We start from the raw sequence: 22,004 nt of genomic DNA on the forward strand, positions 1-22,004 counted from the left end.
TGCGAGTGGCTGCAAAGTTGGGTATCACGGTGACGGTTCCAACACCCACGACGTCCGTGATATTCGAGACGCTTCATAAAAAACACCTGTCTCGCCCCCTACTGCCTTTGGTACCAGGATTGGTGGAACCCGCCTTGGAGCTGTTCCTTACTCCCGCGACGACGAAGGCCGCGCCTTCCAGGCTCATGAAAAAGTACAGGGCCCCGGAGTCGGATCCGTCATTTCTGAGAGTGGACCCGAAGCCGGATTCGGTGATCGTGACGGCGGCAAGAAAACAACATGCGACCGCCCCGGCCTCCACGGTTCCACCCGACAAAGAAAGCCGCTGGCTGGATTCTGCGGGCAGGAAGGTGTGTGGCACCGCCGCCACCACCATGAAGGCGGCGAGTGCAGGGGCTTTGTTGGGCCGTTACGACCGGGCCCTGTGGGAGTCCCTGCAGCAATATGCAGACCTCCTGCCACGGGACAAGAAGGAGGACTTCGTGGAGACGGTGCGCGAAGGCATGCTGGTGTCGAATCAAACGATCAGCGCAGCGGCGGACGTAGCTTTATTGGCCGCCCACGCCTACTGTCATGGCGTCCACCAGCGGCGCCATTCGTGGTTGCGCCTGACGTCCCTCAAGCCAGAGGCGCAGCAAAGAGTGGCCAACCTGCCCTTCTCGGGAGAAACCCTGTTCGGGAAGCATGCGGACGATGAGATGGCCCGCATGAAGGCTGAGGCGGAAACCCTGACGGCCGTCGGGTTGGAGAAGGCCGAGAAAAAGAAGCGCCCGTTCCAAAGGAGGTTCGGGTCGTCGGGCAGAGGGCGAGGACAGGGCTCGGGACAGCAGCAGCCACAACAGCAGCAGTTCCGCAAGCCCTTCCAGAAACGCCAGAGGGGTAGAGGAGGCCAGCAGGCTACTACCACACCCAAGGGCCCGGCCGGGTCTCGGCCCTGAGCGGTTACTTCCCCCTCAACCGTTACCCACTCCAGTGGGGGGAAGCATTCAATTTTTTCCGGCAGAGTGGAGAAAAATTACTCAGGACAAGTGGGTGCTGAATATTGTTTGCAATGGATACAGTCTTCGGTTTATCAGCCCGCCTCCAGCGATCCCGCCGGTCAGCTCTCGATTCCAGCTGAGAGAGCTCCAGGCGGAGGCAGACATCTTGTTGAGAAAAAAGGCGGTAGAAGAGGTACCTCTGTCTCAAAGGGGAAGAGGTCTGTACTCTCGGTTCTTCCTCGTTCGCAAGAAGGACAAGAACGAGTTCAGGCCCATTCTGGATTTGAGGCAGGCAAACAAATGGATTCGCAGAGAGAAGTTCCGCATGCTTTCGTTGCACCAGATTTACCCTCGGCTGCAACGGGGAGACTGGCTCTGTGCCATAGATCTACAGGATGCGCACTTCCATGTGCCCATAGCGAGGAAGCACAGGAAGTTCCTGCGATTCCAAGTCGGCGCCAATCACTATAAATACACAGTACTGCCATTCGGGCTAAAATCTGCGCCCAGGACCTTTTCGAAGTGCATGGCGGTGGTGGCGGCACACCTGCGGAGGAACAAGGTGTTTGTCTACCCGTATCTGGACGATTGGCTGATCAAGGCATCATCCTTCGCGGAAGCGCAAGAACACTTCCGATGGACGTGCGAGCTCTTGCACAAGCTGGGGTTACACGTCAACATGTCCAAGTCGGTCACGACTCCGGTCCAGTGCATACAGTACCTGGGGGCCTCCATCGATACGCGGTCAGCAAGCGTGTCTCCTTCGGAGGAGAGACGGTTATCACTCCTTCGGAAGGCTCAGGACTGCTCCATCGACAACAGTGCGGAAGGTGTCGTCTCTACTGGGATCGATGGCCTCCTGTATCTTCCTCACGCCTCACGCTCGGCTACACATGAGACCACTGCAGGAGTGTTTGGAGGATCAGTGGGATCAGAGGACAGGCTCTTGGGACGACCAGATACGCCTGTCGCTGCATGCTCTTCAGTCTCTGAAGTGGTGGTGTTCGGCGGAAAACCTCCTCAAGGGGGTTCCCTTCCACAAGGACATTCCCACGACGAGTGTCGTGACGGATGCGTCTCTCCAGGGCTGGGGAGCGCATTCCGGGGACTTGCAGATTCAGGGGAAGTGGTCTGCTTTGGAATCGACGTACCACATCAATTTCCTGGAACTCAGATCTGTCTTCCTGGCACTGAAGGCCTTCCTTCCGTCCTTCCAGACCAACTCGCTGCTGATACAGACGGACAATACAACCACGATGTATTATCTCAACAAGCAGGGGGGGTCGAGATCGCGCACTCTGTCGCAGGAGGCGCAGGCGATCTGCCGCTGGCTGCTGGCCAGAGGACTGACTATTACGGCCACGCATCTGCCAGGAGTGCAGAATGCTCAGGCGGACGCCTTGAGCAGGCTGATTCAGGAAAACCACGAATGGGTCATAAACGACGAAGTACTAGGAGAAGTCTTCGCAAGGTGGGGGACTCCAGACGTAGATCTGTTCGCCACCGCCGAAAACAGCAAATGCCGAGACTTTGCATCCAGGTACTACCAGCGGGGGACGCTGGGGAATGCGCTATGGATCGATTGGTCGAACAGCTTTCTGTACGCTTTTCCACCCATTCCCCTGATTCCGGCGGTGCTCATCAAGTTGTCCCTGTCCAGGGCGCGGATGATCCTGATCGCCCCGGAGTGGCCCAGGCAGTGGTGGTTCACGGACCTTCTTCACCGGTCTCTCCTTCCTCACATGCGGTTGCCGTGCAGGGCGGACCTTCTCACGAAGTTCGGGGGGCGGATGGTGCACCCCAACCTCTCGTCTTTGAGTTTGGCGGCATGGCTCCTGAAATAGTGCAATATGGCCATCTGAATCTACCAGACGATTGTATGGACATTCTGAAGGAGTCTAAGCGACCTTCCACTAGAACATCCTATGCTTACAAGTGGAAGAGGTTCTGTATCTGGTGTAAGTCCAAGAACTTTGATCCGATGACATGTAAGGAAGATGTCATCCTTCCATACCTTTTACATCTGGCGCAGTCTGGCCTTAATTTCCATTCCATTAAGGTTCATCTGGCTGCTTTGACTGCTTACAGGAAATGCCCTTCACAGACTTCCTTCTTTCAGATCCCTGTGGTCAAGGATTTTTTGGAAGGCTTGAAGAAAGTGTTTCCTCCCGTCAGACTTCCCTCGCCTTCCTGGGACTTGAATGTGGTGCTGTCCAGACTGATGAAGGAGCCTTTTGAACCCATTCACAAGGCTTCATTGCAGCACCTATCCTGGAAGGCGGCGTTCCTAGTGGCCATTACATCGGCCCGCAGGGTGAGTGAACTTCAGGCATTATGTTGTCAAGAACCTTATACTGTATTTCATGCTGCTAAGGTTGTGATGCGTACTCACCCTAAATTTCTTCCTAAGGTTATCTCTGATTTTCATGTCAACCAGACCATAACTTTACCTACGTTCTTTCAGAATCCCTCTTCGCCAGCGGAAAGGTCTCTCCATTCCCTGGATGTTCGGAGGGTGTTGAAATTTTATCTGGATAAGACCAAGGATATTTGTAGGTCTGACCAATTGTTTGTTAACTATGGTTCAGTCAGGACGGGTCTTGCGACCTCTAAGCAGTCCATTTCTCGGTGGATTGTGTCCTGCATACAATTGTGTTATCAAAAGGCTAATAAGACCTTAGGGGGTAAACCTAAGGCCCATTCCACCAGGGGCAAAGCTGCCACGACGGCTTTGCTGCGTAATGTTCCGATTGCGGAAATCTGTAAGGCGGCCACTTGGAAGTCGGTCCATACCTTTGCTGCGCATTACTGTCTGGACACGGATGCCAGGGCAGATGCTCAGGTTGGGCAGGCTTCGCTGCGAAATTTGTTCGCACAGTAGTGGTAGTGTCTTGTGTGTTTTCCACCGCTTTTGTTTTGTGGGGATGGGCTTGCCATTCTATTCACTAGATTATGACTATACACAGAGATCCCCTACTACAGAAGGAGTAGTTTCTTTTCTGTAACTCCAGTTCTGTAGTAGGAGTATCTCTGTTATAGTCATAAGCGCCCGCCCTCCTCCCCGGTGGAGAGATACTTATTCATATGTAGAATGCTACAGGTCTGGCGTGCTACGCCTTCAAAAAGAACTGAAAGTAAATGGGACCTGCTGGGCATTCTGGGATACTGGGGAAAGTTCTGGAAAACTGGAAAGTTTTCTTAAAGGCACAGTATCCTGTTCCAAGCCACATAATGGCAGCCTATGGGGCTTGTCTGTCCTCTCCTTCATCTCTATCATTCCAGAGGCTTTTGCTGGTAGAGGCAGGGTTTTTTCCTTTGTGGAGAAAAACTAGACAGGCAGGGCTGTTTGTGGATGTTGGTGGAATTCTAGTTGAAGTACTGGACAGTGTAGCCCCTGTGGGTATAGGCTGCATTATCTGTCTTTAAATTAAATTCTCTCTTAAAGGTGTATGCAGGTCTGCATGATTTGTCACCTTTTAGAGATTATTTTTATTGCTCCGGGGTCCACGCACATGGGCGGGACTATTCACTAGATTATGACTATAACAGAGATACCCCTACTACAGAACTGGAGTTACAGAAAAGAAACTACTCCTTCCTATATGATTTTAAGGATCAACCTCAAAAACAGGTCCGTTGTATTCCAATTACCGATTTTATCTGTCAAGAAGGCCTCAAGCTGATGCAAACTCCTAACTCCATTCCAGCTATCCTTCCTAGGATAGATAAAAATACAAAGCCCCTCCAAATTCTCCTGCTTGTCTAATTTCGCAAACAAAGCCTGATTCCATCATTACTCAAACCCATTGTCTCCTTTGTCTGCACCACCAGATCGAGAAGGTCGACGCCTAGATGGTATAGGGAAGAAATTTTCCACTATGGCTGAAACTACAGTTCGTGCGGCCAATTCTTTAGCGATCCTGGGCCGTTACGACCGCCAAATGTGGTCAGACATTTCATCTCTTATAGACCTTATCCTTGAAGCATCTAGGCCTGAGGCATTAAAAATTCTCCAAGAGGGGAAAGAATTTCCTCGGAAATTATCGATTGCGCTATTAATGTATCCTCTACTGGCTTCCATCTTTTGGCTGGTGCAGCAGTCCTCAGGCATCAGGGCTGGTTACGGGCCACGTCTTTCCGTCAGGAGATACAGACAAAAATACTGGACATGCCTTACGACGGTGAATCATTGTTTGGCCAGCATATAGACGATGCCCTTCAAACAATTAAAAAGGACACTGCTCGTGCTCTTGGGTCTTTACAATTAAAAAAGCAGCCTTTTCGAGGCGCAAGAGGTCGTGGTTCCTCTTCTTCCTTTCGAGGAAATTCGAATCAGTACAGACAGTCAAAACCGCTACTCCTCCCAGAATCAGCAGTCATATAGGCAACAGCAGTCTTCCACCTACAGGCAATACAGAGGAAAGTCCTCTTATAGAGGAAAGGATTCCTCCAAGAAACAATGACTCTCACCACACACCGTCGCAAGATCCTCCCTGTTGGAAACGGGTAGCGTGGTGCAGAGCGGGTGGGCCAAACTCTGGAGGAAATGTGCAAAGCATTCACGTAGTACACACAGGCGACACACAAGGCACACTACAAAAAGAGACACTACACCAGTTTAGGTAACAATAACTTTTGTATTGTCAGAACACAGTATATTTGGTAATCTCTACACTGCGCCAACTGGCGCTCGGTTACAATTTACAGGTGGGAATTATATACAGGGCAGGGCCAATCGGGCCCCTGCCAAAATCATTGCAACTTAGAAAACAATAAAAATAAGTCCATCGGCCTCAACCCTGCAAGTAAAGCATCATGGCACACCATTAAGCCATAGTCCGGGACACCTGTAATAAAAACATCATGGCATTCCCCTATGCATCACCAATATGAGCGACCCCTGAGCCTGAGGCCAAAATTAAGGTAGACAGTTCGTTGACATGTCAAAGCCTGGCATCTCAACACAGCGCTACACATAGCCAATTACCAGCGCTTCAAAGTAGAGCCTTTTATCATAGCGCTGCACATAGCGAATTATTAGCGCTTCACATCTGGCATTCTAACCTAGCGCTGCGCATAGCCAGGCAATAGCGCTTCAAAACGCCCCCCTACCGTTGTGACCGTGCAGAATTAGGCTCACCAGTTACTGTTAAAGTTAGGGCCCCACCGGGAGTTCAACTCCGGGCCTCCTGAGGTTACCGATGGCCCATACATGGCGGCCGAAAAGAACAGTAACCAGAACGGGGCATGTTGAGGTTCCACACTCTGGGGCTCCAGAGTCAGGCCAGCCCCTTCGTTGCATCTGCCCGCTGTCAGGTGGGGCAGCTGTGCAGGGAACCAATGCGGCACTCCTGGTACCGGGGGCGGGCACCGGCAATGTGCCCCGTTGCCCTCTCCACCCCTCGATTCCTCACGGGGCCCAACTCACCGGGATCTCAGGGGAGTGGCTCCTTTCTGCTCCGGCCTTCTCAGCGCTGGCAGGCGCGGGGCTTCCCCTTCCCACACGGGAGCCCCGCTAACAGCAACGCCTCCTTCTGGCTTCACCCGGTCCCCCTCCTGGGACCCGGGACTTCGAGGCAGCCTCAGCAAGGCTGCGGACGTCCTCGGTGGCGGCTGATTCAGCGCGGGGTAGGCTCCCGCCTGGATTCCCTGATCTCTCCTTCCCCCTCCGGGTCGCCATCCAGCGCGGGGTAGGCTCCCGCCTGGATTCTTCGTCCCGGTCGGCTTCCTGGTTTCTTGCCGGCCGGCGACCAATCCGTACGTGGCTATCGCGGGGGCGCGGCCGGTGACGTGGCCGGGGCTCCTGTTGCCGGGCAATGCCTCCCAGCGTCCTTCAGGCCCGCGCGGCCTGATTCCAGCCTCGTCAGCCCTTTCCTCACTCAGGGGGCCGCGGCGGAGATTCCGGCGGCGACAACGTGCGGGGTGGGCACCCGCTAGTATAAATACAAACACCGCGTGGCGGCACACACACGGGGTGGGCTCCCGATGTTGCCGGAGCATGAGGTGCCGCCATAACACGGGGTGGGAACCCGTGATAAACATAGGCATACCAGCGGCAATGATGCGGGGTGGGCTCCCGCTTTGACTAAGGCAGTTCTCCCACGCTCACCAGCCGGGCACAGCCAATTAGAAAGTTAGCGCTCACCAGCTATCGCGCTCTCCTTCCACGGGCAGCTTGAATATAGCGCTCTCTCCCTGCAGGCGGCTTGTAAATAGCGCTCTCTCTCTCTGCAGGGACTGCAGTTTGGGTCCCACGAGGCGCTTTTTGGTTCCTGCCCCTTGGTGGAGGGTGTCTTGAGGGGGGGAGTTGCATTGGTGGCTGAAGGCGGACTAATTAGCCTCTGCCTGTCGTCCCTGGGTTCTCCTCTCGCCGGGCCAGATCAGTGGGTTAGTTCAGGATCCCTCACTCACTTAAAAGGCAGCACCTAAGCCCTGTCACTTTCTGAGGCATAGGTCCCTGACTAAACCCTAGCGCCTAAAACTCCTGCGGAGGTCTCTCCAGGTCTGCGTTGCCCCAACTATAGCTTTCCCTTGCCCTGGTGACAGTAGAGGGGGGGGGGGTACTGTCACACAGGCCCATGTGGCGGTAACCCCTGGCAGCAGGTCCCCTCTCTCTCAGGTCCACCCTCTGACCGAGCACATGGCAGCCCAGCTCCGCCCTTTATACGCCCCTCACCCCACCTTCCAGACAGTGCCAGAAGCTTCTAGAAGCGTCTGGGGAGACTGGCTCTAACTGGCCTAGGGGGAGGGGTAGAGCACCCTGGGTGCCAGGCTTCCCTCCAAAAGCTGGGGTTGCTGGGAAATAACTAGACTGGTAACCCAGCTCAGTCAAACGGCGCAACCACACAGATTTGGCATCCATTTTAAGTTACATGTTTAAAATGGGGAAACTCAGTCTGCGTACATTATCGCACAGCATTCAATCTTTGCATTTACACATCATGCGATTTCCAAGAAAAGCGAAAAATTTCAGGCAAAAAGGGCCAAGTCCAACACAACCCCCTTCCAGCCAAAAGCCAGGGTAGACCGATCAATGCCTTGATGGGCTTCCCTGCTTAGGGCGAGAAAAGGGGGACGCAGGCCCGCAACTGCAGGAGCACCCGCAGGTTCTCCTCCACTCTGGAACCCGAAGGTTCCCTCTCTCCAACCTTCCTCGACCGACTAAGCCACCACCCTGGGGTTCCCTAGATGGTTGTGGCCAAGACTGGCCCCTAGGCCACCCAGATGTCTCTGGCCCTTGCGGTCTCACAGAGTGGGGGGCAGTAACCCCAGGCCTGTAGTACCCATTGACCACTCTCCTCCTCCTCCTTGCAGTTCCAAACTGCCACTGGTCCTCCCACCTGGGGTCCGCACCCTCAGGCTGACCAGCCATCAGGTGCGAGGCTCTCCTCCCCCTACCTCTCCTTCTGGGGTACCTCACCCTCCCATGCGAGGCACCCTCAGACCACCACTCTCTCCCCAGTCCAGGACCTTGACCCTGCAACTGGTTCCCCAACCTAGGGTCTAAACCCTTAGGCTGCACCGGTGCCAGGGGCGAGTCCTCCCTCCCCCTGCACACCCTCCCAGAGTTCCGCACCCTCCCAACGGGAGTAGTACCCCTGGAAGACAATTCTGGGGGGACACTGCTAACAGATGCCCCACCCGCCATGTCGGGCAGTACCCATCCCTGGCCTCCCAACCCAGGATCTAAGCCCTGTGGCTGAGCCGGTGCCCGAGGCGAGACCTTCCTCCCTCTGCACCCCCTTCCAGAGTTCTGCACCCTCCCACCTGGAGAAGTACCCCTGGAAGTAAATTCCGGGGGGACACTGTTAACAGATGCCCCACCCGCCAGGTCAGGCAACCCCTGAACCTGGCATCCCAGCCCAGGATCTAAACCCTGCAACTGGGCCAACCCCAGGACCTCAGGAGCTCTGATTACAGATGCTCCGGGTCCTCCTGACACTAGGGGCTCACCCTCACTGGGCGGCACATCAGGACAGCCTAGGCTCCCAACCTGGGGCTCCCTTACGGACTTCTCCAGGCCCTGAGACTGCTGTTGAGGCACCTCGGGACACCTCCCCGTCTCACTCCTTCCTATGGATAGGACGTGAGTCCCTACAACCCTCTCTCTTCCCGGGGACCTAGCTGGGCTATTCGCCACCTCTCCCACCTCGCTGGGTTGGATGATCCCTGCACCACCCCCTTCAAGGTCACTCCCCAATTCCTCCTCAGACACCCTGGCCCTCACCCAGAGGTCTGCCTCCCGTGCAAGCTCCCTGGGGTCGGAGAACCAACACTGTCCTAGGTGGTGACGCAACCTGGGGGAACAATTCCTGAGCATGTGCTCCCGGATGACTACCTGGCACAGACCTTCCCACTCATTCACTGCACTCTTCACCACCCAATCCTCCAATGCAGTCCCACACACCTCCGCAAACTCCCCCCAGGACTGGTGGGACAGTTTTCCCCTGCCCCTGAACTCTAACCTGTCCCCCTCCTTCTGGGAATCAGGCACCGTCTCCTGGGCTCTGGGAGAGGGACACCCTACATTGGATCCACTCTCGCTGCCACCACTGGATCCCACCCTCACTGGCGAATCCAGACCACAGAAACCACTCTCGGGGAACAACCTACCCTCCCGAGCTGGTCTCTCCCTGGCAAAGGCCCTCTCTGCCTCTGCCATCCTTTCCAGCGCTAGGACCTTCTCCGTCTCTAACCTCCTCTCCTCCACACTCAGCCGCGCTAGCTCCACCTTGAGCCTTTCCAGCGCCCGCTGATGTTCCTTTTCTTCCCTCCTATCTACCCACTCTTCTGGGGACAGGGAAAGGGACGGGGCAATGCCCCCGGGACTGGACCCAGCGCGGGACTCCCTAACTCTGGTGTCCTCCCACGCTACTGGCGTCTCCCCCGATCATCTTCTTCCTCCTCGTCAGTGTCACCACCCTCCGGGGTTATGGACTGGGCCCCCTTACTCTCGGCGTCCTCCCTACACTGGAGGTCCTCCTCCTCGTCTCCACTAAATCCACCCTTTAAAAATGCGGAGGGGTACTCTGACAGGTCCCCACCGATCTCTGAGTTCCCCCCTCTTGAGGGCCTCATAGAGAAATAACTTCCTGCGTGTGTTGCCTACTGGGGGTACCCCCCTCTCTCTCTGCAGAAATAAATCAATTCTTGCTCCGTGTACCCCCCAAGGTCATCCTCGTTGTAGGTTAACCCCATCCTGGTGAGGTACACCCGGGACACACCATCCACAGTGCAACAGGGGAACACAATTTAAAACACACTTCCAGGAGGAAACCACAATCAGGAAAACATTAATTCCCCAAAACCTGAGATTACTTTAAACGCTCAATTTGCAGTGCAACCCGTTGTCGCTGCGGTACTGCGCAGGACTGGAGAAGAACAAAAGTTACTTACCTGTAAACTGTGGTTCTCCAGTATTGGTGTCTTGCATAGATTCACATGCGACCCACCCACCTCCCCTCAGAGGCTCCCATCATATATTTGACTTTTATGTCACACTTGTGCTACGAAAATCTGAAGGCCTGAGCCTCTGGGGAGAGGGTTCTAGAGGGTGCAGACGCCTGATTGGCTGGATTTTGGACTAAAACATAATGACAGTAATATGTTATAGATGTGTCAAGTTGTCTATCCATAAAAACTCTATGGTTTTACTTTCTTTTATGCCTATTAGGCTTATGTTATTACTACATTGCTATGTTATGTACCGTGGGACTCCCACTTCGACGACGGGGAATATTCAAGCATGTGAATGTATGAAAGACACCAATACTGGAGAACCACAGTTTACAGGTAAGTAACTTTTGTTCTTCCTGAGACTCTGTTGCACAGAGGGTTGGCAGTACTTTTTCTGTAACCCTCCTAGAAGTGCAGCGTTGCTTGCATGCTCCCAAGTTCCCCTTAAGCTCTTCACAGCTCGACTTCTGCTTCTTTGCTACGCGCTTTAAAGTGCCGCTGCGCTGACCCATTATCAGCCTTGAAAGGATAAAAGAGGCAGACCGCATTTTAGAAGATCTGCCAAATGAAATCCAGCCATGACCAAGAGACCAGTCTTTCTGCACTGAACCCTGTGTGCGCTGCTTCAGATGTCCTGAGTGGCAGCACTTTCCCAAATACCTGTGCATCCCGTGGGACACGTGAGGTCGTTTATTACAAATCCGAGTTTAGTAGTACTGAGGGCCAAGCTTCTGGATTATCTAGTTGTATGGGACTTGCGTTTCATTCTCTAAAGTGTCTGACTTAAGCCTGTGGCTGAAAATGGGGTGCACAGTTTTAAGTTAAATGTGCCTTACACTGCAAGAGGGCAAAGGCGATTTGTATTGTAAACATGAAAGGACATTTTGAAATACACCCATCGTACATGCATCCCCGTTGTACAGGCCCTGCCGTGTAACCTCTAACGTTACCTTGAAATGCAGCCCCATTGTGTCTGTGTGCGGCATCTCTGTAACAGGAAGTGTGCGCTGTGGTGCACTAATCTGTCAACGTAAGAAAGGTTTTTTGTGTGTTGAAAAAGTGCGCCCTGCTGCATAAAGACAGCTTGACAACCACCTTGCCTTTTTTTGTTGTCAATTTTATGGGTTACCAATACAACCAGGGTCGCGGTCCCAGACACTCCAAGTCTTGGCTAAAAAGTGAAGCATTTACATAATGTTAAATATCTGAGCTCTGATGCTGTCCGAACATCCCAAAAAGCGCTTAAATGTTAAATGAGCACTAATAAAAAAAAAAACACTAGAGGAAACTTGGTTCATTTGAAATAATGCCCTTGGCTAATAGTTGTTATAAAAGATGCTCTTTAGAATCGCAGTTCATTATAACGTGGTTCAAAAATGCACTTTCCTTTAAAGATGTCGAGAGCAGCATTAATTATAGCCGCTCGTTAGAATAAAGTATAAAACCATTTTTCTTGGTTGAAGGTATGAATGTGGATGGTTAGGCAGGCGGGCAGTAGTTCCTTTTATCAATGCTCTTAACACCTCAGGTTTTGCATCTGGTAATGCAATGTTGTCTACATTCAGGAGCACAACTATTATTATTTTTTTTTTAAACAATGGTTGTTAGCAGGTATTTAAACTATCTGCTTTCCGAGTCACGTCAGAAAAGATCCCACTGTCGCCAAGTAAGCGGTTGTCTCTCTTCTTGACACTGGAAGGATGAAAAGCTCGGCGGTGGACGCTATACCGATCATTCTACCTCACTGTTTTGTAGCGAGCTCGCTGTTGCGCTGCCACACTCAATTTATTCATGCAAACTATTTTGAACACAGGAATAGATGTGCAGTTCATCACAAATTATGAAAAATGCAAAGCATCAACTATTCTTTGATGATTCAGAATAAAACTCTGAATAATGCCATACATATTATTTATAACGTTCTCACCCATCACAGAAACGTCCCAAAGACATTCATCAATAACGGCCATCTTGCTGATGCTGCTGGTCAGTGTGATACTGTTGACATGCAGTGGACTTACGAATGGTGTGAAAGGTTGAATCAGTGTAACGATTTAACCGAAATGGCAAGTAAATTAAACAAGCATTGGCATATCCAATAGGTCTCGCCTTTGGGGCCTTATAAGTATTTAGTTATTCAGCACAATATCCTTGGTGCAACAACATCAACGGTTGCATGGCTAAACACTTATAAAGTCCCAAAGGCGAGAACTATTGTTTAAGCCAATGCTTGTTTGCATTGTGGCTGTTGCGGCATAATAGAAACCTGCTCTGTTGCTGTTAGTTTACCACACACCATTTGATAGGGTAAACTGCAGCATCCCTACGGCAGAATTGGAATCCGGGAACTCACTAAGAATCTATCTTTAGTCAGACTTCAGTGCTTTACAGACAAGAGAACGAAAAGTGAAAATACTAGGGCCTGATAGACCTTTCCAACCCACTTTGTGCAGGCAAGAGAATTCAGCAAGAATTCAAAATGGCAGAACTAACATGTACACAATTAGGTTAGACTTAACTGCAGAGGGAACTGGTGTCTTTAATTCGTGCATATAATACTGGTATACCCTTCTTGAATTGAGCTAAAGAACTAATGAACAGGAACTAGGCACTAGTGGATAACCAATAGGTGAAACAAAGAAATCTGGTAGACAGCTTGTAAGCATGTGTTGAACTTTAATAATAAAGCTTTTAGACAAATTTTTAAATATTCCGGTGATTTCCCAAGCTGCTCTTTAATCCTAAAAGTTTCCAGTGAGCTTTTGGGTTTCTTTCACATCAGAGCGCTATCTGGCATTGGACGAGAAAAGTGACTTGGTGCTTGTGACTGGTATTTCTCCCTTTTAAACATGGTTTGTTGCTATTTTTACCTTCTGCTCCCATTTGCAGAACCGAATGGTATCCATGGTACTGGATAAGGAGGATGATGTTTCTGTGGAAGCTGTCAAACTGCTGACTCTCATCTTGCAGTGAGTAAAATATGCACTTTTGTATCGCTGAACAACACAATTCCTTGACTGGTGAAGTGTCTGTGGTGCTGTTAACTTGCCACTCTTGACAATTCTGTCATGGTGAAATAGTAAAACATAATGGTTCAGTTAACCAAATCGGTATCTGTAGTCTAAAATGTAGAATGTTTGCTGACAATTATCTGCTTTTCATTGACCATTTCTCTCTACCCTCATGCCCAAGATCACTCTGGTCATTTCTCCAAATTCTCGTTGCCTGTGGGTATTGTTGCATAGATTGGGCAAAACACATTTATTTTTAGCTGTTTTGTCTCTGCTCTCCTAAAACCTAAACTCTGATGAACCCCAATGACTAAGTTCTAAAACGACTCTTTATGCCACCTCGTCATTGCCCTCGATTTTCTGACAGTCCCAATACCATAGGCTGAACATAGTTTCAGTGGTGCAATAGTGCCATTTTGTTCTATCCAGAAACTCACCCAATGCCATACTCTGCCTTCTAGGCGCCACTGCTGTATATACATGTTTGCAGCAGACATGATGGCCGCCAGTGCTAAATTGTTTTTGATTATAAGGTTTCACGGCTATAGCTGTATATTCCCGTAAGGATTTCCTCTAGTGACATGCTAATAATGTCTACCAGGGGATACACCGCTACCCTCTATCTATCACCTCCAGAATGTCATATAATACCAGTAGACTTACCCCTCCAATCCTTGCTTGTAAGGCTACCTATCGATATGTATTTGTCTTGCAGGAATATGGAGGATGTACTCACCAGTGAGGACTGTGAGAATGTATACCCTCTTGTTTTTGCATCAAGTCGGTCAGTGGCATCAGCAGCCGGGGAATTTCTTTTTAAAAAGTAAGTGCACGACAAAGCCATAGTCTAGATGTAATAGGTTGTTGATGGTGTGTATGAGGCCACTCAAGTGCTCCACATACTGTAGGGCAGCTTTAGTATTTATTTACTCAGATAGGTTTTCAGGAAAGAAGCAGCACTCCTGCAAGAAAGACTTGTTATTAGTATTTTTTTTAAAACCAATTTCATTAAATTTTTTGATATTACAACCTCCTTCGCAGATATACATCTTGTTGATTCCAAATTGATATTCCACATAATAGAACAGCATAATAAGGAACAACAATGTCAATAACTGCCAATTACCCGCAGTACTATCTGAGAAACTTAGCAATTATACTTTCAATGTAGCTCGATGTCCACCGAAATGTCATTGGTACATACATGTAGTGCAATATTAAAACTATACTAAACTAAACAACCCGTCCCCCCCACCCCAACGTGAACCAACTATATCTCACCCTTCTCCAAAGCAACAGATCCAGCACTTTGTTTCAATTTACGTTTGACAGTCAGTATAGAATTTCGTACATTTACAAGTATTACCGCAAAGTCAGCAAATAATTCCTATAGTATAGTACAGGCCTACAACATCCGCTACTCTCCCTATCCAGCGATGTATTGGCAACAGTTAGGTTCTCGCTTTACCCGGTCTGTAATGTTTGTACGCCTGTGGCTATAAATTCCTCTAGTGTCATATTCCACTCCATCGAGAGAGTTTTCTTCCACAAGCCCCTATGTCCCTCCCCTCCGGCGCCACTCCATTCAGTATTGTTTGCACTGTTGACCAATAATGTGCCAGCCTTGGAGAAATCCATAACATGTGTAATAAAGTGGCGTGACATCGAGGATGTACATCTGCCGTATCTGGGAATATCAAGCTTAGTTTGTGGGGGTCACATAAGCACGATGCACTATCATAAGCTGTATGAATTTAAACTTAGAGTTTCGTGACACTTTCTTGGGGTATTCAAATATCGTTCCCCATTCTGTAGCCGTTATCTCACGACCTACGTCGGTATTCCACTTGTCCCGAAGCGTCTATCGATACTGCCACATGCGTTTGGATCCCCCGACAAAACCACCTAGTGAATGAGCTCCATTACCCATCAGGTACTGCATGTGTACTAACTTGTGCGTCTGCGGGTCCTTCCCATCTTGGGCCCATGTATTACGAACATATCGTGCAATATTTGCATGTAGAAGAAAAAGTGTTCGGTACTCCCTGTCTCCTCACAAAAGTGTCATGATTCATTGTGTTGTCCGTAAATAGCATACCCACCGTGCTTACTCCAACGTCCACCCAACCTGCTATACCCTGAAGTGTGACCAGTCCTAGTAGTAGAGGGATTATTAGCAAGGGGCTGTTAGGGGCAAATGGAGTTAGTACCTTCGTGTAATGCAGTGCTTTTTTCTAGTGCAGCAATGCAACATTCAACAGCAGAGACACTGTTGGTGGAATTCTACTATTTAGCAACAGAAATGTGTGAAGTACCCCCCTTTCCCATTCACGTCGATTTATAGCTATTTCTTGCAAATTGCGTCCTGCAATCCAATATGCCAGCCATTGTAGCTGGCCTGCATAACAGTAAAATACACACAATTGATGGACGGAATGCAGAACAAATCAAAACATTCACCCCCAGTCAAGAGTTCTGGGTTAAATCCATCATTCTTTTGCTCATCTTGCCTCCCCAGTTAAGACCTGGCCATATGCAAATCAGTCTTGACCCTGTGCCTCATGGGAACAGTCCAGCCCGAACTGCCAAGCCAGGTCCTCCCTGGACCGGAAACAAGCATCCTAGGACCGGTTTCGGGGTTTCGCCCCTCTTCAGCTTTGATAGCTTGATTCCAGTGGCACAGTGAGCCCAGGACCCACGTCTGGGCATACCTGGCGCACTTACGGCGAGAAAGCAAAAGACACACAATTGATGGACGGAATGCAGAACAAATCAAAACATTCATCCCCCAGTCAAGGGATCTGGGTTAAATCCATAATTCTTTTGCTCACCATGCCACCCTAGTTTAGACCTACATAACAGTAGGCTTTTAGGCCTGGAACTCCCATCCCCCCATGCTTTGTGTCTAATTGAAGTTTGGACAGTCCAATTCGTCTACGTCCTGCCCCCCAGATTAAGTCCACTAGTAAGGTATCTAGCATTTTAAACACATGCGCTGGGATCATGATTGGCAAGTTAGTAAAGTAATATATCTGAAAGAAACACGTTCGTTAGATTCCTTACCTTAGAATATCCCCATGCGTCAGACTGGATCCGGAAAGATTTGTTGTCAGCAGTACCCCTGCGCGTCAGTAGGCGTCGTCTGCGGCTCCGCGTCCGTCGTCTGCATCGTGATCGCTGGGATGACGTCGGAGTATTTAGACGCCGCCCTTGCGCACTGACATTAGTTCTTCTTTTTTCAGCGCCAGCAAGCGCAGATCCGGAAGGAGCGTACCCTTAGTCATTTTTTCACTAACTTTTTGGACATTTTGTCTATCTTTTTCGAGTCGACTTCGACTCTTGGTGCCGGTAGGGATGCCCGGGCTCAAGCCGTGTGACGTCTGTCACCGACTGATGTCGGTTACCGACCCCCACCATCGGTGTGTCTCCTGTCTTGGGGCCGACCACGATAACGAGTCGTGCCCGACTGCCGGGCCTTGACATCGAAAGCTAGGCGGGAGCGGTCCCGCCATCTCCTTGAGTTCTGGCAGTCGGGTCCGCGCCGCTCGAGGAGGAAGTCGAGGGACCGGTCGCGGAGCCGCAGTCATGACCGCTCGTTGGGATCCAAGTCCTCTCACTCAGGTAAGTCGAGGCATGGCAAAAAGAAGTCGAAGAGACTATATCGCTCTTCTGACTCCCCTCGCCGGTCGCGCGACTCGGCTGAGGGTTCGGGTGGCACCACCCTTGCGGCACCGCAGGAGTCTCATCCGGCCCCACACTCTCCTTTCCCTGGGCATCATGCGTCTCCGGGCGAGATTCGAGACTTCCTTGTGACCATGAGGACTCTCTTCTCGCCGTCGAGGCCTGCCGGCGCTCCTCCGGGCCCCGCAGGTCCGACTGGGGTTCCTGGCGAGCCGGCAGCTTCGGCCCCCACTCCGTCGTCGACTTCGGTCCCTACGCCGCAGGCCCATGTGGGATCCAGGCCTGGATCCCGGTCGACGCCAGTTGACCTCACGACTCCTCCGCTGGCGCTGACCCCCATGGTGTCGCTTGCTGCACTGTCCTCTGACGACGACGTCCCTAGTTTCAGTCCGGGTCCGGCGTTGGAGCGGCACCGCTCGCCGGCGTTGATGGGTGGTGAATTCACCTATGACCCGACTCCGTCATTTCTGCCTGTTTATCAGGACACTGATGAAGGGGAGGACTGGGAGTGGTCGGAGGACCCTCTGGCACAGCAGTGCCAGTTAAGTCAGGACTGGGCAGATGAGCTGGGGGACGCCAGTGGTCTAGACACTTCGCCTGACACTGGTTTCATCTCTCCTCCTTCCGTGGCTACGGAGGAGGGTGCTACTTATGCTGTGGTGCTGCGCAAGGTGGCCAAGGCCTTGCACCTGAAGCTGCCTGCAGCGGCCGTGAGGTCTAACCTCACTGAGGTGTTTCAACCGCCATTAAGCTCTTTGGAGCCTCTGCTGCAGATGAGGCCCTCACCGACGTTCTGATGGGCACTTGGCCCAAGCCCTCCACAGTCTCTCCTGTGGATCGGAACGTGGCTTGGCGCCACCGCCCAGCTCCGGGCAACCCCTGCATTCTGTCCGTTCACCCCACCCCTGAGAGACTGGTTATCCAGGCCTCCACGTCCCAAACCGCCTTCCTATCCGACCTCCGGACCAGGAATCCAAAAGGATGGAACAGTTTGGCAAGAAACTGTTTTCCTCACTCAGTCTTGGGTTGCGGTCCATTAATACAGCATGCCTTTTGGACCGTTACACTCACTCTCTGTGGGATACGGTGGCGGACGTGCTGCCCCAGTGTCCAGAGGAGGCCAGGACACGGCTCGCCCAGGCTCTTGCTTAGGGGCGTGATGCAGCACGGTATTCCATTAGATGTGGGCTTGAAACCACAGACTCGCTGGGCAGAGCGATTTCAACGACTGTGGCGATTCGTCGTCACGCCTGGCTGAGGTCCACAAACTTTTCAGGGGATGTCCAGAGCACTCTCCTGGACATGCCCTTTGATGGCCGTCGCCTTTTTGGCGACAAAGCAGATAGCGCGCTGGAGCGCTCTAAGGACTCCAGGGCTACGGCCAAGTCCTTGGGTCTGTCGGCCCAGCACCAGCAAACTTCTGCTTTTCACCCCTTTCGTGGCCAAGGAAGGGGCGCCCCACACTTTCGTCCAGCCACAGGCCGCAGAACCAGCCTCAATGCGGTCGCGGACGTGGATTCCGCCGTTGAGGAGCAGGGGGACAGAGAGCCGGTCAGTCCACATCCGCTCCCGCAGCATCTGCCTCAAAGCCTTCCTAATCCGAGCTTTCAGGCCCATTCCACGCCAGTGGGAGGCAGAGTTCGCCATCACCTGCTCCACTGGCATACCATCACTTCGGACAGGAGGGTGCTGCAAATTGTCCGAAGGGGCTACTTCCTCCCCTTCGAGGCGACCCCTCCAGCCATGCCACCGCAGTACTACCGCATGTCGGGGGATCACTTGCAACTTCTGCAGGAGGAAGTTACGGCCCTCTTGGCCAAGGGGGCCATCGAGCGCGTTCCTGGCCCAGAAGTAGGACGGGGTTGTTACTCCCACTACTTTCTGGTTCCCAAGAAGGGCAAAGGGGGCCTACGCCCTATCTTTAGACCTCAGGAGCGTCAACGCCTTCCTCCGGAAGGAGAAGTGCAAGATGCTGACATTAGCTCAGGTTCTGGCTGCCGTAGACCCTGGAGACTGAATGGTAGCGTTGGACTTGCAGGGCGCTTATTTCCACATCTCCATCCTTCCGGCCACCGGCGTTACCTTCGGTTCACGGTAGGCCACGAGCACTTTCAGTTTACCGTGCTCTTTTTCGGCCTCACCAGTGCCCCTCGGGTGTTCACGAAAGTGATGGCGATGGTCGCAGCTCATCTGCGCAGATTAGGGGTTCCAGTCTTTCCCTATCTCGACGACTGGTTGTTGATGGCGGGCTCGCCCCGAACAGTGGTCTCCCACCTCCAGACTAAGGCCGGCCTCCTGCATTCGTTGGGGTTCTCCATCAAAGTGCCGCAGTCACATCTGAGCCCCTCCCAGAAGCTCATCTTCATCAGAGTGGGCCTGGACTCGGCTCAGTTTCGGGTCTATCCTCCCGAACAGCGGGTTCGGGATATTCAGGCTCTGATTCCGATCTTTCAGCCTTTATCCCGAGTTTCGGTCAGGATGGCCCTACGGCTGCTGGGTCTGATGGCCTCCTGCATCCTGCTGGTACATCACGCCAGGTGGCGGATGCAGGCTCTGCAGTGGGACCTAAAGTTCCAGTGGGATCAACATCAGGGCAACTTGTCCGACCACGTCCTGATCTCGGAGGGCACTGCAAGACAGATGCAGTGGTGGCTCTTGGACCGCGATTGGGTCAGTGGCAGATCCCTACCCCAACCGGAGCACGTAGTGGTGACGTATGCGTCCCTCCTGGGATGGGGGGGACCTCATGGGAGAGGCGGAGATCAGAGGCCTCTGGTCTCCGGCGGAGTCCCGGCTCCATATCAACCTATTGGAGCTGCGGGCGATCCGGCTTGCGTTGAAGGCATTCCTTCCCTCGGTCCGGGGAAATGTAGTGCAGGTGTTCACGGACAACACCACCACCATGTGGTATTGCAACAAACAGGCCGGGTGGGGTAGTAAACCCTTTGTCAGGAGGCTCTGCGCCTCTGAACATGGCTGGAACATCAGGGCATCACCCTGGTGGTTCAACACCTGGCAGGCTCTCTGAACACCAGGGCGGACAAACTCAGCCGTCTGTGCATGATGGATCACCAGTGGCGTCTGAACTCGGACATGGCGCAAGGTCTCTTTTGGCAGTGGGGAGAGCCTTGGTTAGATCTATTCGCCACCAAAGAGAACGCGCAATGTCATCAGTTCTGCGAGTTGGAATTTCCAAGGCGGCACTCGCTCGGAGACGCTGTTCGTTGCGAGTGGAGTTGCGGTCTGTTATACGCCTTTCCGCCTATACCACTTCTGCCCAGAGTGCTGAAGAAGATCAGGTGCGACCGGGCCCAAGTCATCCTTGTGGCTCCGGATTGGGCACGAAGATACTGGTATCCTGAGCTACTCAGTCTGTCAATCGATCCCCCGATTCGACTGCCTCTTGAGGAGGACCTTCTGTCCCAGCAGCAGGGGACGGTCCTCCACCCGAACCTGTCCAGCCTCCACCTCCATGCATGGAGATTGAGCGGCGGCAGTTGATGCCATTTGACTTGTCTCCTGAAGTCTGTGATGTCATTCTGGCAGCCAGGCGTCCCTCCACTAAAACGGTATACGCCTGCAGGTGGAACAAATTTGTAGCATGGTGCACAGCAGAGGCTCTGGATCCCGTTTCTGCCACTCTTCCTGAGGTTCTCCTCTTTCTTCTTTTCCTGGCCCAGCAGGGCTCTGCTCTGTACACCATCAAGGAATATCTTTCAGCTGTTTCAGCCTTCTTGAGGCTTCCTGATAAGCCTTCTCTTTTCAAGTCCCCTGTTGTCAATAGATTCTTGAAAGGCATTACTCACATATTTCCTCCTGTTCCCTTTGTAATGCCTCAGTGGGACTTAAATCTGGTGTTAACTTATCTGATGTGCGCTCCCTTTGAGCCACTTCATAACGGTCCTCTTTGTCTTCTGACTCTCAAGACTGCTTTCCTGGTTGCCATCACCTCTGCCAGGAGAGTGAGTGAGCTCCAGGCTCTTTCATCTAAACCTCCTTTCCTTTCTGTCCATCCGGACAAGGTTGTTCTGAGGACTCTTTTCTTCCTAAGGTGGTGACTGCCTTTCACATCGGGCAGTCCATTACCTTGCCCACCTTCTTTCCGCCTCCGCATCCCTTGAAAGAGGAAGAGAGGCTCCACCGTCTGGACCCAAAACGTGCGCTCTCCTTTTATATAGACCGCACAAAACAGTCCTGGGTGGGCGACCAACTCTTTGTTGGCTACGTGGGCGCTAAGAAGGGACGGGCGGTGCACAAGCGAACCATCTCTCGGTGGGTCGTTTTGTGCATTAAGGCCTGTTATTCCTTGGCTAAGAAGGATCCTCCTGTGGGGCTGAGGGCCCATTCCACTCGGGCCACAGCGGCTACTACTGCCTTGGGACGGGGAGTCCCTCTGCAGGACATTTGTCAGGCAGCTTCGTGGGCCTCGCTGCACATGTTTGCCAAGCATTCCTGCCTGGACAGCCAAGTCCGGAGAGACTGCTTCTTTGGCCGTTCCGTTCTCCAAGACTTCCTGGTGTGATCTTGGTTCGCAGACCCACCACCGGGGTTGGTATTGCTGGGGTATCTATTCTAAGGTAAGGAATCTAACTAACGTTTTTCTTTCAGATACACAAGTTACTTACCTTCGGTAACGATATATCTGTCAGAAACATTAGTTAGTTAGATTCCTTATCGCCCCACCCATCGTTCCCATTCTGCGAACCGATATCTAGGGTTAAAGTCATCCCTTTCGGGGCCCTAGTTTCATGGCACCAGTGTTGGTTTCTTGCATGGCTCTGCGTTCCTGGCGCGGAAAGCTATGTACAGAACTGACGTCCGCGCGCGAGGGCGGCGTCTAAGTTCTCAGACGTCATCCTGGCGATCATGACTACGG

General features: G+C 52.1%; 1 protein-coding gene across 1 annotated transcript in view; it reads left to right on the forward strand.

Annotated features, from left to right (window-relative positions):
- Window positions 1–22,004, forward strand: part of STAG3 (STAG3 cohesin complex component) — a 1,816,020-nt gene that overhangs the window by 742,216 nt on the left and 1,051,800 nt on the right. The window contains exons 12-13 of the mRNA XM_085637308.1: window positions 13,326–13,405; window positions 14,163–14,270. Coding sequence (XP_085493434.1) covers window positions 13,326–13,405; window positions 14,163–14,270 — 188 coding nt within the window. The remainder of the gene's footprint in view (window positions 1–13,325; window positions 13,406–14,162; window positions 14,271–22,004) is intronic.

The sequence above is a fragment of the Triturus cristatus genome, chromosome 12 (genome assembly GCF_964204655.1).
Source record: "Triturus cristatus chromosome 12, aTriCri1.1, whole genome shotgun sequence".
Lineage (NCBI taxonomy): Eukaryota > Metazoa > Chordata > Amphibia > Caudata > Salamandridae > Triturus > Triturus cristatus.